This window comes from Lepisma saccharinum, chromosome 21, assembly GCF_977018435.1.
Source record: "Lepisma saccharinum chromosome 21, izLepSacc3.1, whole genome shotgun sequence".
Lineage (NCBI taxonomy): Eukaryota > Metazoa > Arthropoda > Insecta > Zygentoma > Lepismatidae > Lepisma > Lepisma saccharinum.
The window spans coordinates 3,571,024-3,586,680 of NC_139249.1; the positions used below are offsets into that span (position 1 = coordinate 3,571,024).

The following is a 15,657-nucleotide window of genomic DNA, read 5'->3' on the forward strand; positions in this document are numbered from 1 at the left end:
AATCCAATCTTTTCCATCCTTACAGATTTCCTTTAGGTCCATCTCAACGTTATCCCTCCATCTTCATCCTGATCTGAACGTTATCATCTTGACCTTCCTACAGGTATCTTACCATCAGGTTTCCCAACAAGAATCCTGTAAATTCCTCTCTCCTCTCCCATTCGTGCCCCATCGCCTACCAACCTAAGTCTTCTCTCTAGCTATTTGACTTATTTTAATTTTCTGCCACTTTTGATTAATTGCAAATGTGAGGAAAAGTAATGATTAAGACATTGATATGAATATTTTGGGTGTATCAGCACTTAGGTACCCGTCGAGTCCCTTATCATAATTAAAGTCTGAGGACTAAAATTGATTTACCTAGATTAAAATTTGAGGCTGCAAGGGGCACTCAGCACATGTAAGGACAAAACCAGCCCTACGGAGGGTTAGGCTGACTGTAGGCACTTCTGGAAGTGAGATTGACTTTGGGTGCCTTACCAGAAGGTCATCCCTAACACCTCAAGATGAGTGATGACATGATGAAACTGATGATGTGACACTCACAAAGATCACCCAGGCTGGAATTGAACCTAGGACCCCTGGGGTCGTAGCGCGTACTGCTAACCATTTCACCACGGTGGTCGGCTTCCATAAAGCACGAGGAGGTATCAAAACGTTTTGCCTGTTGAGGTATAATTAGTTTAATAATGGAAAGATTGAAACAATGAACATATATATAGTTTCCTAGTAGTGTCATCTATTCAGAGTTACTCTTACACACAGTTGCCATCACGTTCGATGCATTTGAGCGAGCGTTTCATCCAGCCCTCAAACCAGTTTGCAAAAATTCCACAGAACACCTCCTGCCTCACCGTTTCAAAGCTGTTTTAACCCTTGTAGGTCCTCGAATCTCATGCCACGAAGCACAGACTTAGCTCAGACTCAGACTTAAGTAGTTAAGTTCAAAGTGGGAGAAACCGAAAGTGTGGACATGACAAGGAGTGGCACGCCATCAACGTCGTTGAACGACGACAACCGCCACAGGGATGATGAGCTCATCCGAGAGGATAGACGCAGGAAATTTCTGATGCAGTGCACATGTCCTATGGGCCAGCACATGTAATGATTAAGAGTTTGGGATGGCATAAAGTCTGAGCTAAGTCTGTGCTTCGTGGCATGAGATTCGAGGACCTACAGGAGGTTAAAACAGCTTTGAAACGGTGAATCAGGGAGTGCTCTGTCGAATTTTCCCAAACTGGTTTTGAGGGCTTGATAAAACGCTCGCTCAAATGCATCGAACGTGATGCGAACTATGTGTAAGGGTAACTCTGAGTAAAGGACACTAGAGGCAAACTATATGTATGTTCATTGTTTCAATCTTTCCATTATTAAACAAATTATACCTCAACAGGCAAAACTTTTTGATACCACCTCGTAGTATAAAACACCCATTGCTAACGTAAAATTTTCAATATCGTCATTTGAGTACGAATTCTGTTTATTTCACTTTATGGTCTGGTAATTGTGCTAGTTTTTACACTGAGCTTAGTGTGTATATATGTGGATACCATTGAAGAACTATACTGTATTGCGCTTTGAATTACAGGTGAGTGAATGCTCTCACGCCAAGATCCGCGGGGTCCTGGGTTCGCTCCCCGGCCTGTTCATGGCCGGAGGCGTCCTGCTGTCCTACATCATGGGGAAGTGGCTGCAGTGGAACTGGCTCGCCTGGGGCAGCGCGATTCTTCCAGGATCGCTGTTCTTCGTGCTTCTCCCACTCCCGGAGTCGCCATCTTGGCTCCTGGCCCGCGGGAGGACCAGCCAGGCCGAGAAGTCGCTGCAGTGGCTCAGGTCCTCGACCGACGTGGATGTCGAGTTGCAAGACATCAAGAAGATGCAGGAGTCGAGTAACTCGTCATCGGAAAAGACCGTCAAGCACTTCAGTCGTGAAGCTCTTCTGAGAAGGCCCGTTCTGGTGCCTCTGGGGATATCCATCGCCCTCATGGCCTTCCAGCAACTCAGCGGCATTGACGCCATCATTTTCTACACCGTGGCGATCTTCCAGTCGGCCCAAGTCGAGATGGACGAGCATTTCGCGACCATTCTCGTAGGCCTTGTCCAGTTCCTCGCGACAGGAGCTTCTGTCTTCTTTGTGGACAAGTACGGCAGGAGGCCTTTGCTCATCGTTTCCGGAGCCGTCATGGCTGTATCCATGGCAATACTAGGAACATACTTCTACCTGGAAACGAGGCATCTCGCAGGATCTCTTGGCGTCGTTCCGATCGTCAGCATGATGCTGTTCATGGTTGGGTTCTCCATAGGCTACTGCAGCATCCCTTTCTTGATGATGGGCGAGCTGTTTCCTATGAACCAGAGAAGCCTCTTGAGTGCTGTGTCGGGGTCCTTCAACCTCGGGATCACGTTCGTTGTCATCAAAACTTTCCCCAACTTGAAATCCATCATTGGTTCCCACGGAGCATTTTGGCTCTATGCTGTACTGTGCTTCCTCAGTTGCTTATTCGTGGCGTTCTTCGTACCCGAGACAAAGGGCAAGACCCTGGAAGAAATTGAACAGTATTTCGAAGATAGAAGCAGAGAAAGAAAGGCAAAGACATCAATTGGCACTAGTTAATACTGTCCCTTTGTTCAATCTTTTTAGAGAGACGAAACTAGCCACATTTGTCCAAAACCTTCCTTTCGATCACAGGCATCTAGTTTAAGACCGAAGCAAAATGATGCTACTATGGCTCCCGAACTCGTTATACCATAAAATATCCTAAGCTGAGCAATGTCAATGATCGACTAAAGATCTCACCAACAAAGGTTCCTGGTTCGATTCCTAAGCTAATTTTTTTCGACCATCCCTTCAGCGACGCAGGAACGTTTAGTGTTATTTGAGACGTATAAAGTTGAAGATAGGTGGCCGAGGGATTGCATAACTGACCTCTGCTTCCTGGCGGGTACACTGGCTGCTACTTTCCATAATGCACCAATTATATTGATCGCAGACTCAACAGGCGGCTGACCCACATAGCTCCATCTGTTCCCCAATCGTTCTCGGGGGGTGTTTGCCTCAATGGTGTCAACAACCTCAGCTGCGAAATGAAAGCTGTAGAAGTAACATCGCTCTCCCATTACAACGTTGCCAAGCGTACGTCTGTTTTTGTCACTAGATTTTTTTACAGTGTTTCGGTGTCTTGTGTACTCCTACTATTGTACGACTTTTATTCAGTAATGGCACTGATCAACTGTATCCCTCCCCCGTTTTACAGTACGTTTGGCAACATTCGGTGTATCGAGCGCTCATGGAGTCCATTAGTGGTGACGTCACAGCAGACGACGCGCTGGGACTGAGTCTTCACAACGAGAAAACTTGTTTTCTTCCAATCCAAGCTATTTTCCTTCGGAAGAGGCAGCTTTAATTATTGTGACAGCAGTTATGAAACAAAATTATGGTGCGTATCGTACATCAATGAAAAGATGAGTTTTCGGAGAATACGACTATATATCACACATATCTTACAGAGGATAAGGTAAAGAATAACCGGAGTAAGAAAGTCATGCATTTTCGAAACATTCCAGTTCCGAGCACAGCCGATCTCAAGTCGGCCATGCTGCCGCTATGGATGATGGGAAACAGTGGGAAACCAGTTACCTGAGGTGATTGAACAGACGACGCCCATTGGCTCAGATTTCTTTTGGAGCATTCGCTTTACTCGATTTCCTGCTCCATTTATTCTTTACATTCTCATCTGTAAGGTATATGTTATATATAGCCGTATTCTCTGAAACCTCATCTTTACATTGATTTACGATGCACATCACAATTTTGTTTCTTAACTGCTGCCACAATAATTAAAGCTACCCCTTCCGAAGGGAAATAGCATTGAGTTGGATAGGAAGAAAACAAGTTTTCTCGTTGCGAAGACTCAGTCCCAGTGCGTCGTCTGCTGTAACGTCACACTATTGGACTCCATTTGTTTCGTCCCGCCAGCAACGTTCGGGTGCCATGACACGAAAATACCCGATGTCAGTCGAAGAGAATTCAAATGATTGCTGATTCGTTGTTTCCCAGCCGCCAGCTGGAAATGCGATCAGTGTAATTCGTAACTAAAAAGGGGGCCTGCCTCGGAGCACCAGCTTATGTAGCAGCCAGTTCCACTGTACTTCGTAACCTCAGTTTCCTGTGGAATTCTCCTATGTAAGTCGGAGCATTCCAGAAGACGGAGGAAACAAGATGTGAAGTACACTAGGAAGCAAGCGTTCCGCACTCACATCGCTAGCCACCTACAGTACAAAATTCATCCCATTATCTTTTAACATTCCTAATATTTTGAGCCTTCAGCTATGACCTGACCTGGCTTTCAAAAATAAAATATCTTTCTAACGTTACACGACAAAGAATTACGAACGACAAAAATGTCAGTTTCATATGAAAAGCTCTTGTGTTTGGATAGAAGCTTAGTTTTTCAGATTAAGCGACAATGCAATTAATATATTTGCATTTTTCTCCTTAACCAAACTTTTAACACTTTCATAATTGTCATAATTATAATAAGCGAAACCTAAAGCAAACTGTATAAATTTTCATTTAAGGCTACCGACTTCCAAACAATGCCCTCTTTTCACGATAAATGTGAATTTATTCCACAGGTGTTCCGAAATGGGATATTAGAATCAAAGAAACTGTGTAGATTTTAAATTCTTGCTTCTGTAATTAACAAGAAAAGGTTAGACAAGCATATAACGATCACAGTGCAAATAAAATGAGATAAAACATATTTTTTAGAAACGTTGAAATAGTTATTGCAAAAAATTAAGTGTATATTATAATTTTTCTTTTACATTGCTTCTGGTGCTACATTTTCTAATCTTTACCAAGTTCTTTTAGTGTGTTTAATTTGATATGCCTGGAGCGTTTTAAAGTCTCATATGATAAATGTACATGGATAAAGATGGAAAGTGTGTTTTTCAATAATTTGCTAAAATACATTGTAAAAGTTGGACATCTACATTTTGAAAAAAACTAATTCTTTTTGAAAGTCAATAATATCACTGGCGTCGTTAGCGGAGGGACAAGGAACAAGCCTCAATAATCCATAAAAAGTGCATTATGTACAGTGGGATGCACAAGTAATTAATTTTTCTCTAGCATCCTGCGTGTCTTTAAGTATTTGATTTTGTGGTTGTAAGCAGAATGTTCGGCGTGTTTCAATTCTTAAATCAATCATTGCGTAAAACGAAGGGAATAAACATGGTGAAGGACAATTTACCTTGTAATATTTATGCATCCCACTCTACGCGTAAGATGACAGTATTATACAGCACGTCCGCCCCCAGTAACTCAAAGTTGAAGACTCTTATGGATAAAATGTATGCTTAAATTCAATAAAACAAATTTTTAACGTCAATGCTATGTTGTTTATTACTTAAATATGAATGAAAGAGCTGTTTTGTCAGTCGATGATGGATGATGGTATAAGAAATGAATGATCTTTGATTGGCAAGTGGATGAAACGGACTGACAGAAGCTGTTTCAGAGATAGATGTTGCTTCTATGCTTCTACGGCGGCTTCTGCAGGTGGTTCCTCTGGAGCCTGCGCTTCTTCTGCAGGAGCAGCTTCAACTTCTGCAGGAGCGGCTTCAACCTCTGCAGGAGCAGCTTCCGCAGGAGCACCATCGCCCTCTGCGGGTGCTTCTTCTGCTGCAGGCGCTGCTTCTTCCGCCACCGCTGCTTCTGCAGGAGCTGATTCCTCTGCAGGAGGTGCTTCATCTGCTGAAGGCGCTTCCTCGGGTGGTTCCGCAACTTTCTCCTGTGGTGGCTCGGCAACCTTCGAGCCCTTTCGGCTACCGGGCGCTTCTTCGGATATCTTCTTCTCTTCTTCTTGTGGGGTCGTTGCTTCTTCAGCTACTGCTACTTCTGTTGGTAATTCTTCTGCCGCGACTGCTTCCTCTGCAGGTGGCTTTCCCTCTTCTGGGCCTAGTATTGTTTCGATTTCCTTCTCTTCAACTTCTGTCTCTTCAAATTGCATCTCCTTCGGTGGAGGCTGTAGGGCCTGTACCTCAGGCGGTTGGAGATTAGCTCTAAGTACATCTTCTGGAGACTCTTCGTCGGTGAAAAAGCATGGCGTGGCAAGCCGGTCTTTCATATCTGGCGGCAGCTAAAAATAAAAAAATGAAGAATTACCAGTGAGGTTCACCTCTGTGAATGATCATTACGAGTGCTAGGATTTTAGAAATCGCTGCTCAATGGGCAGTTTTAAGTGGCGTGCCAGGATTTTCGAAAGGGAAGTTACGTATACTTTTTGTTAGTAGTCACCCTTTATTTGGCTATCTTTTCCTGTATTTGACATTCTTCTTTAGGAACACTGGGACAAAATGGGGGTTATGACACAACCAAGCCCCCCTTGAGTACGCCACTGGCAGCTTTGAATTACATTGTTCCCTAGATTGTTCCCAATATATCTGTTTAACTTTTGTTGAAAAAATTCTAAAGGTAACGTAAATAAGGACAAAATTCACGTGGTGGCCTATCAGCCCCCCTCCGGATGTATGTTCCGACATGACAATCAGGTCTGAAATAGTGTACAATTGGTTAGTAATGATGGTAATTTTTGTAATTTTTATAACTATACCTATATAAATAAAAACAACATTGATGCAAAATTAATGTTTTTTTTTTAGGTTTAGTGAAATATAGGGTGTGTATGAAACATCCGTTCAATAAATGGTTCTCATTTTCTATTAATGATGGTAATATTTGTAACTATTATAATTATGTGTAACTGGACTACATCTATATAATCAACAAAAGAAGCAGTGATTCAGTAAGAAAATGATTCCTTGAATTTTAGTGATAAAAAAGAGTGTGGGCCTCTGAGCTCTTGCGTGCCCAGGATTTTTGAAAAGCGGGTGGGGGGGGGGTGTATGTATACTCTTTTTAAAAAATACTAGTCAGGCCACATTTTGCCCATTTTTTTCCTGTCTTTGACATTCTTTTTGTAGAAATACTTGGCCAAACGGGGGTTATGACCCCCACCAACACCTCGTGTCCAGAAGCGTTCGTGACTGCATCAAGGCACGTGAATGCCTTCTCCAGTATTCCAATGTAGAATCCCTGACATCATCGCCACGAAGCTCGAACTTAAAATATTATCGAAAGAATGAAAAGAAGATACATTACCCTGTGCCACTCCAAGGCGTTCCATTTCGGAGGTTTTCTTAGAACTGGAATTATTCCAGACGGCGACATCCTCCAGGAGACTTCTACCTGGTCGTTCTCCGCAGCTCGACTCATTTGCTGGAAAAAGTAAAGAGTTTCTGGAACTGCAAATTCAACATTTGTACAGTGGGATCCATGAGTATTACTAAGCAAATTGTCCATCACCAAGTTTACTATCTTTATTTTACGCAATGAGAGCTTAATGAATTCGAACAAAACGAAAATTAGGCTGCTGGCAACCTCTGCATCAGCATAAGAAAAGAAACCACTCCTTAAGAACTAACAGGATTGAGAGAAAGTAATGAAAGTCGTCATGGACAATTTGCCGAGCAATACATGTGGAGCCCACTGCACCTCACAATAACTACACCTCTACCAAGATGATTGATTCGTTTGTTTTATTTGACTTCGCTTTTCTGCCACTTTTGGCTAATCGCGAAGATGAGGATGAGGGATGATATGATGAAATTGAAGAAGGGACACTCACAAAGTACACCCATGGCCGCGACTGGATTCGAACCCTAGCGTCGTAGCATGCATGCTATGCGAACCACTCTGCAACAGAGGTCAGCCCTACCAAGATGAGAAGAATCCTGCAAAATTGCGATTAAAGTTGGCAGTCATTTGTTACTTTCTGTCACTTCACCTTCTATAGTTGCCATACAACTTCCCCTCCTTGCTTCGTTGTGAAGAACTTCGGCAACCTTTTCATGACACAAAACAACAACAACAAAAATCATTTCCACACCAGGACTTGAATCCAGAACCTAGCAGGTCAACAATTCGACGTACTCTTTCACCAAGCCCACAGAGCCTTTAAGTAATAATTAAAAGTATAACTCCATCCCAGTTGGGGTACATTCAAATGTAATAATGGTGTGACGTTTCCTTGGAACATTACACTTGCAAGCAAACTGTAACGAATAGTGAAAACACAGACTTTCAGAAAGGCAGCAGAAAAACAAGTGGCTGAAACAATTAAAAATTCACCAAACAGGGTGCGAAATCATGGGGGGACGGGGGGATTTCCTCCCCACCAACAATCTTTGCCTCAAAAATCCCCCACCAAAAAATTTCGAAGGGGGAGAGTTTTTGTTACAACAAACAAAAGATAAACAATTACTTTAATTTCAAATATACTGTACTAAGAATAATATCGAAAACACACACAAATTAGTGTAGTTGTGAGTGTTCAATGCTTTTTCGCTCTCAAGAGATCATTAACAAATCTATACGTATCAATACGAACAATAGAAGTAAAACAAGAATGCAAAACAATAATAACTATTAAATCTAATTGATTTATATTAACATAAAGCAAACACTTAATAAAAACTTGCATATAATGAAACATTCAACTATTTCAAAATTTATTAACATCTTTAACCAGTTAGCAAAGGACGTAGTTTGTTACTTTATAATATCTAATATATTTAAAAGTAACAAATTTATTTATTTTTGGGTAATGAATAATAATATATTTTTCATTTAGTAATTTGTTTGTACTTTTAATAACATTATAAATAGTATGTATATCGTATAATTTATATGTATGTTTGTGGGGAGGGTTTTTGTAGATTAAACCCCCTCCAGTCTTAAATGATTTCGCACCCTGCACCAAAGTGAAACAAACTGAAAGTTCCACAGGCACTTTACAATTACACTGTAAACAATTAACCATAATAATCGTAAATGATTTATAACTTTGTGTCGTTTCTATTTTTTTACATCTAACAATTACATATTTAAAAACGAACTTGCTTGCGTTATTTTAGTTGTAGTTGTACAGTTTTATATTTTTTAAAAAATCAATTCTTGTAATTATGTTAAAACACAAATAGATAGCGCACCAAATTACGATTGTGATACATAATTATCTACACATTTAAAGAATTTTTGTCACATATTCATGTTACATTCACTTTTATTTACGCGTATATTACATACGTTGTGTACACACTTAATGCTAAGACTTGTCTACAATGAAAAAGGAAACTGTCCTTGCCTCCCAACCCCCTCCTCACTTTTGTCATCCATTCGCCTCTACTGATTTCCAATATATGGGCAAGTTATTCTGCAAGCACATAGAGGTAACACACTAACGAATAAAGTGTGTGGAAGTGCTAATAACAAGAAATTTGCTAGAGAACTAAGTCGGATAGTTCAATTTCATAGGAAATAATGCACCTTCTTCCCCCCTCTATAGTTGCTTGGAATTTATTTTCACCGCCTTGAGAATACTTAATTTATTAAAGATCATAATATTATTTAACAAGGGTGATAAGATTCCTCTACACTAAATTTCTAATTGAGAGTATTAGGGGGTAACTGCTCCCTCTTTGCCCAGTCCCCCGTGCGCACGCCTATGATTATGGATACTCATAATTGATGTTCCATATGTGTTAACCCATGTAAAAAATATGTTTTGATAAAAATATTAATTTAAAAAAGAAAGCTTGAGGAAATCATGCTCTATGATGTGTTGATATATTTTGTGGGGTTTGGATCAGTCCATATATTACTTGTATTCCGAAAGGTTCAAAAAGCAGGCTTGAAGTGCGGCCTTGTCGGAAGTGACGTCACGTAGTGTAGTTCGACAGCGCAAATTAAACGAGCAAGTGAGACCATAGCATGGGGCACGCTTGAATACTCGACTTGTGCACTCGTTGTTCATTTGTTTGAAATCATGGAAGTTGAAAGTCAGTCAGATGTTTGGTTCTAGTTCTTCTAATGTGTACAAACTTAATTATAAGAACATTCTCAAATGGTATGTGATTTCCTTGGTGATAAACAAATGTTTATAACGCAGGAAAAACAATGTGTTGTTAGTTTTATACTGATCGTATTTGGCGCTGCAGTCGAACTGCAATTCGAAAGACTTTCACTTTCAGTACAAGGCTTCAAGACTGAACTGGGAGACCATTCTCGAAAGGATGCTCGCTTCAAGTACGGTTCGATACGGCCTATGACTATTGTTACGAAAGAAACAATACTTACATCCCACATGGAACGTTGTTGCCACACTGCGTAGTCATGTGATGGTGGGAAGACAAGTGTTAATATTGAGAGCTTTCCCTGAAAGGGAACAAAACATTAAGTTTTATTTTTTTTTATCATCATTTCTCAAAGACACCTAGTCAAATAAGTGATGGTGGTTATCACAGAGCACCGACTGGAAGCGGGCGTACTGGGTGGGGGGGGGGGGACTAGAGCCAAGAAGAATTACATATTAAGTCATTTGTAAAATAGATAAATGAATTGATTGAAGCTAGTATTTTTATCTGTGGCTATTACTATCTGTTAATATCCCAAAATTGTTTAAAATCATGAAACATATTGCGTGAACGCAGTGCTGCTGTGTACCTGAAGGACGGTTTTGGAAGGGCAGACGTCCCTGATGAATTAGTCGTCTCTCCCCCCAAACAAATCAAGAGAAAGTAGAAGAATAAATGACGGGTGATTAATTTTCACTTACCTGGCGATGTAGTTCCTCTAGTTTCGGATCAGGTGGTCCAAGCCGAACAGGTTTCCTTTTCACCGGTCTTGATGGTTTTCTCTTGAATTTTGTATCCCGGCGTACTTCAACAGGAGGTGGTGGTTCCTCTTCTGCTACAGCTTCCTCTTCGGGAGCAGCTGCTTCCTCTGCAGGTGGTTCAGCAGGAGCTTCGTCTCCTGGTTTGGCTTCCTCTGCAGGCTCTTCTTCTGCAGGTTTCTCTTCCGGAGCGGGTGCTTCACCTTCTCCTTCCGCAGGTGGTTCTCCTGGAGGCTTTTCCTCGCCACCTTCTGCAGGAGCTTCCTCTCCGCCTTCTGCAGGGGCTTCTCCGCCTTCTGCAGGAGCTTCTCCGCCTTCTGCAGGAGCTTCTGCAGCGCCTTCTGGAGGTGTTCCTTCGCCGCCTTCAGCTGCTCCTTCGGGTGGCGCTTCCTGGGCTGGAGTTTCTTCTGCAGGTTCTGCTTTTGGCTCGTCGCCTCCTTCCGCAGGTGGAGCCACTGCTTCTTCAGGCTTTGGCTGTTCCTCTCCTCCTTCTGGAGCCTCGACAGCAGCTTCTTCTTCAGACATTTTGACGCTTTCTTGATATTATATAACAACAGCAAATAACTTCTTCTTCGACTGTTTTCCGACCTCACCACAAGGCAGCAGCCATTCCCAGATATTTATGGGAACCCTTAGACAGAAAAAACAGAAATATTCTATGGCTTTTCCTTGAGTCTTAATGTATAGCATAAGTATGTATGTTTCAAAATCATAAATATCTTTAAATGAAAAGTTGAAAATGTTTTGGTATTTAGGAATGCCAAATTTACATTAACAGAAACATTAACGCTTTAATATTCGTGAATCCAATGAGAATTAAGTTCTCTACTGTCAAGAATTTCATTGAGCCGGCCCCCGTGGCGGAGTGGTTAGCACATCGCATCGCGCTACGAAGCCAGGGGTCTCGGGTTCGAATCCCGGTCTGGGCATGGATGTTTGTGAGTGTCTATTCGTCAATTTCATCATGTCATCACTCATCCCCATCTTCGCAATTTTGCCAAAAGTGGCACAGAAAGCGAAGTAAAATAAAGCAAATTAATCAATCAATCAAGAATTTAATTGAGAGTTATCCGACAATAAAAATTAGTAACTACTTTTTCGGAGCGTTTGTCTCAACATGGCACGAGTTGAACATACTGTATTGATAAAAGTTCTGCTCTCGATATCGAAAATATTCTATTAGTTATGTCCTAGTCTTTTCTGCTCGTTTTGGTGGGGGAAAATGAATTGTTTGGTGATTTTTGAGGTTAGAATTTATCTAGTCGAGACATTTTTGCATTGAACAGTTAACGAATAGCTTTATTGGTCGGGCGTGAGTCATTCAAAAACTTTATAGTTGCAAATATGTGGAAATTATCTTCTGTACCTTCGCCGCAGGCAGCCTGTTTGTAGATGTGAAAACCAGCCAGAAACAGATCAACAAAGCAATCATGATACAGGTGACTCTGTTTGTTTTGGTTTCTGTGGAAAGGATCCATCAAGCTGAAAGGCACCGGAAACTCTGGATACTGTAATTGGAAATGAGAATATATAATACATATATAAGTACGCAAACACATACATGCATATACAGTATATATGCACAATATACATACTGGTTGGCTTGTATCTTGTTGGGTTGTTCTGTTTGAAGATAGGTTGATAAGGTTGTTAAGGTTGGTTTAGGTAACATGTTTTAGATGAAGTTAGATTTTTTCGAAGAATTCTAATAGAATTTTAATTGAAATTTAGAGAATTGTGATGCGTTGTCACGTGGCGGAGTGGTTAGCACATCGCGCTACAACGCCAGGGGTCGCGAGTTCGAATCCCTGCTTGGGCATGGGTGTTTGTGAGGGTCAATTCATCGATTTCATCATATCATCATTCATCTCCATCTTCGCAAATTAGCCAAAAGTGGCACTAAAGCGAAGTAAAATAAAGCAAATCAATCAATCAATTGTGAGGCGTTTTGCTTATTCAAGTTCACTGCTCTATCATAGTGCAGTGTACAGTGGGATCCAGGCCCGTAGCCAGAATTCATCTCCAAGGGGGGCTCACGGGTTATTAGGGGGGCTTTGTATATCAAGTTCATTTTTCAAAAGTATTAACTGTATTAAATGAAGGTAAATTACGTGTGGGGGAGGGGGTCATTAAGTTACATAATTTAGAAATATCCCAGAAATACTACATTTTCTCTATATCTTTTAAAATATCGCTTGAAGTGTTAATTGGCTGATACTGAAATCACCTTTACTACACACTCCATACTACGTTTGATGATGCAGATATTTATATCACCCAAGTAAAGATGGACAATATTCAATCATAGTGTTTAGCATACATTCCACTCCCGGTTGAAACAACTTGGGAGCTCCTTTGACGCAGACGCGGAGGGAATTTGCATAACGACTTAAAAGTCACACATTTCTGTATAAATGGGAGGTCGCAACAGGGGCAACGAAGGTACAGATACAGAAGCTCCTCTGTGAAGGAACTTTCTGAAGTCTAGAGAGGAGAATCTCCTAAATGCTTTCCGCTACTTAGACTCCTCCTTATAAATAAAATGAACGAATGTAATAGATGCTGTTCATGCTCCCTGAATTTATCCTTCATCAAAGTTGTGAGAAAAATAATATCTGCTGTCTTCTTTTTCACTCTTCACTGCAAACAAATTACACAAAATAGTTTTACCTAATGTCAAGGGGGCTGACCTCAGTGGCAGGGGGGGCTGACGGTAGTTCCAGGGGGAGCTCAGCCCCCCCCCCCTGGCCCCTGCCTGGCTACGGGCCTGGTGGGATCCATGAGTACTACCGTGCAAATTGTCCATGACTATTTTCATTAATTTTTCTCTTACATCCTATGTGTTTGTAAGCGATGGATTTTTATGTATGCTGGTGCAGAAGTTGTCAACAGCTTGTTTTGAGTCTTCTTTTAATTCTTGAAACTCTTATTGGGTCAAATAAAGTGCACGAACATGGTGATGGACAATTTGCACAGTAATACTCATGGATCTTACTGTACAAGAGGGGTTTATCCACCATTCAGAGGGCTGTGAGTGTAAATTTAGACTAAAAAGCACCGTAAATTGGCCATTTGTAAACAATTTTAGTGGGTGTTGAGCAGGTTTTGCGGGTGTTAGGGCTTGTTTGTGGGGTGTGGACAAATCCCTCTACAATACGGCTCTGGGTCAATTTTTAGCTTAAATATTCATTTGTATTTAGAAGTGGCGGCAATTGGGTTCCAAAACTGGAAGGGAAAGGTGCCGAAAATGTAGGTGGGGGAGGACACTTTACTTTTCCTTGGTACATAAGGTTTAGCAACTGCCTCCTAAGCGCCGCCATTGGTATTTAGTGTTATATTAAATGTCACTGCCTCCCCTTTCATTTCTCTGGCTCTGTCAATTTGTGTAATCGTCCTCGCCTTGTAATCAAGGAGGCCCAGGTTCGATTCCCGGTGGAGGCACTTGGCCACAGTGGTTCGAAACCCATTTTAAACTGTAGGTCCAGTCCCGATCGGCCTTTCTGTGCATAAATTGGACTTGAAACAACAATTGAATTCAATTAAATTAATGTGAGTAATAAGAAAAATACCTCTGAAGCGACATATCCAATGTGGAAAGGAACACAAGCTAAAAAGTGAATATTCTTCAGCAAGCACGAGCATGATTTCATGTCCAAAGTGCCATTCCAATGTTTCACTCACCTTCCATGTTTTCTGCAAAGCTGTCACAATTTTGCAGTATCCTGAACTTGATGAACGTTACAGGTAAGAACACGGCATTTCATCCATTTTTGGAAAGGTTAATTTACGACGAGGAATTTGGAATTGGAAGAGAAAAAAGGGGTGAACACCCCTTTCCCTGCGTACAGCAAATCTAAAGAACTGAGAAAAAGTTACCAAGCTACGGTTCCATTTTCATAACCAATTGTTGAATTTTTTTAATTAATATTTTACTTCACTTTTCTGCCACTTTTGGCTAATCACGAAGATGAGGATGAGTGATGACATATGATGAAATTGATGAATGAACACTCACCGAAGCCTGGGCTAGGATTCAAACCCAGAACCCCTGGCGTCGTAGCTCGCTGTGTTAACCACTCCGCCACGGAGGACGGCGCAAGATGCTTTGCCAATTGCCATAAACATAAATAAATAACCCGTGGCGCAACAGCCCTTGAGGGCCAGGACCTACCTACGGACTACTGGCCTCACTCCATAAGCGTGCGCACCTCCTCTGATTATGGAGCAAAAGCCTTGATGAAAGTTCAGTCGGGAAAGAAAAACCTAATTTTATCTCACTGTTTTTAGTTTCATTGCATTGATAGGAATATGTTATATAGAAAATTTTACGAATCGTATTTTTATTTGTATAAAGTTTGATATCGAGGGTGGCAATTGCCTCTTTGTGCCCCTGCAGGTGCTCTTGGTCGTATGGAAGAAATAATGCATCTTGAGTATCCTTTTGTCCTGCTACTCTTAGATTCTACTAGTTTTGCTTTCTTTTACCTCAATGTTTGACACCCTTGCCCCCCCTAGAATTGATTTCCGTCCAAGGTTGGGATGGGAAAATGCCTATTCCTCCCCCCTGTGATTGCGCCACTGCACGCCCTTCCCCCTGTAGTTGCCTTGAACTTTAATCCGCTTGAAAATACTTGATTCTCTTTAAGAGTATAATATATTTTAATAACAGCGATAAGATTCCTCTACACTAAATGTCTGTGAAAGTATAATAATCTAGGGACATGCACCTCTGCAAGGGGGAGGGCAAGGATGGCCATACCTCCACCTTAGAAACCTAAAAGTATATAATTCACACGTATAATTTGATTTCAGTCATAGTAATTTACATTTATGCGATAATTTCAAATTCAAGTGGTGTTTTTGATGGGGCAACATACCCCATGGAAAAATACTTTGCTTGTCGCCCCTTGGGAAAAAATTG

General features: G+C 41.3%; 2 protein-coding genes across 5 annotated transcripts in view; one reads left to right on the forward strand and one right to left on the reverse strand.

Moving 5' to 3' along the window:
* Positions 1–6,585, forward strand: part of LOC146003983 (facilitated trehalose transporter Tret1-like) — a 68,534-nt gene extending 61,949 nt beyond the window's left edge. For all 4 annotated transcript variants that reach the window (XM_083142519.1, XM_083142521.1, XM_083142518.1 and 1 more), the window contains one exon: positions 1,589–6,585. In XM_083142519.1, coding sequence (XP_082998645.1) covers positions 1,589–2,614 — 1,026 coding nt within the window. In that variant the 3' untranslated portion in view covers positions 2,615–6,585. The remainder of the gene's footprint in view (positions 1–1,588) is intronic.
* Positions 5,458–14,569, reverse strand: LOC146003984 (uncharacterized). Its single transcript, XM_083142523.1, has 6 exons — positions 14,418–14,569; positions 12,103–12,244; positions 10,680–11,367; positions 10,202–10,279; positions 7,166–7,282; positions 5,458–6,143 (listed from the first exon to the last, which is right to left on the reverse strand). The coding sequence occupies exons 3-6, from the start codon at positions 11,259–11,261 to the stop codon at positions 5,538–5,540; spliced, it is 1,383 nt and encodes a 460-aa protein (XP_082998649.1). The 5' UTR covers positions 11,262–11,367; positions 12,103–12,244; positions 14,418–14,569; the 3' UTR covers positions 5,458–5,537.
* Positions 14,570–15,657: the final 1,088 nt, after the last annotated feature.

Coding starts and splice junctions, on each gene's coding strand:
- LOC146003984 (XM_083142523.1), bottom strand. CDS start 11,261: ATGTCTGAAGAAGAAGCTGCTGTCGAGGCTCCAGAAGGAGGAGAGGAA. Junction 10,280..10,679: donor TAGAGGAACTACATCGCCAG/GTAAGTGAAAAT, acceptor GTTCCCTTTCAG/GGAAAGCTCTCAATATTAAC. Junction 6,144..7,165: donor ACGCCTTGGAGTGGCACAGG/GTAATGTATCTT, acceptor TTTTATTTTTAG/CTGCCGCCAGATATGAAAGA.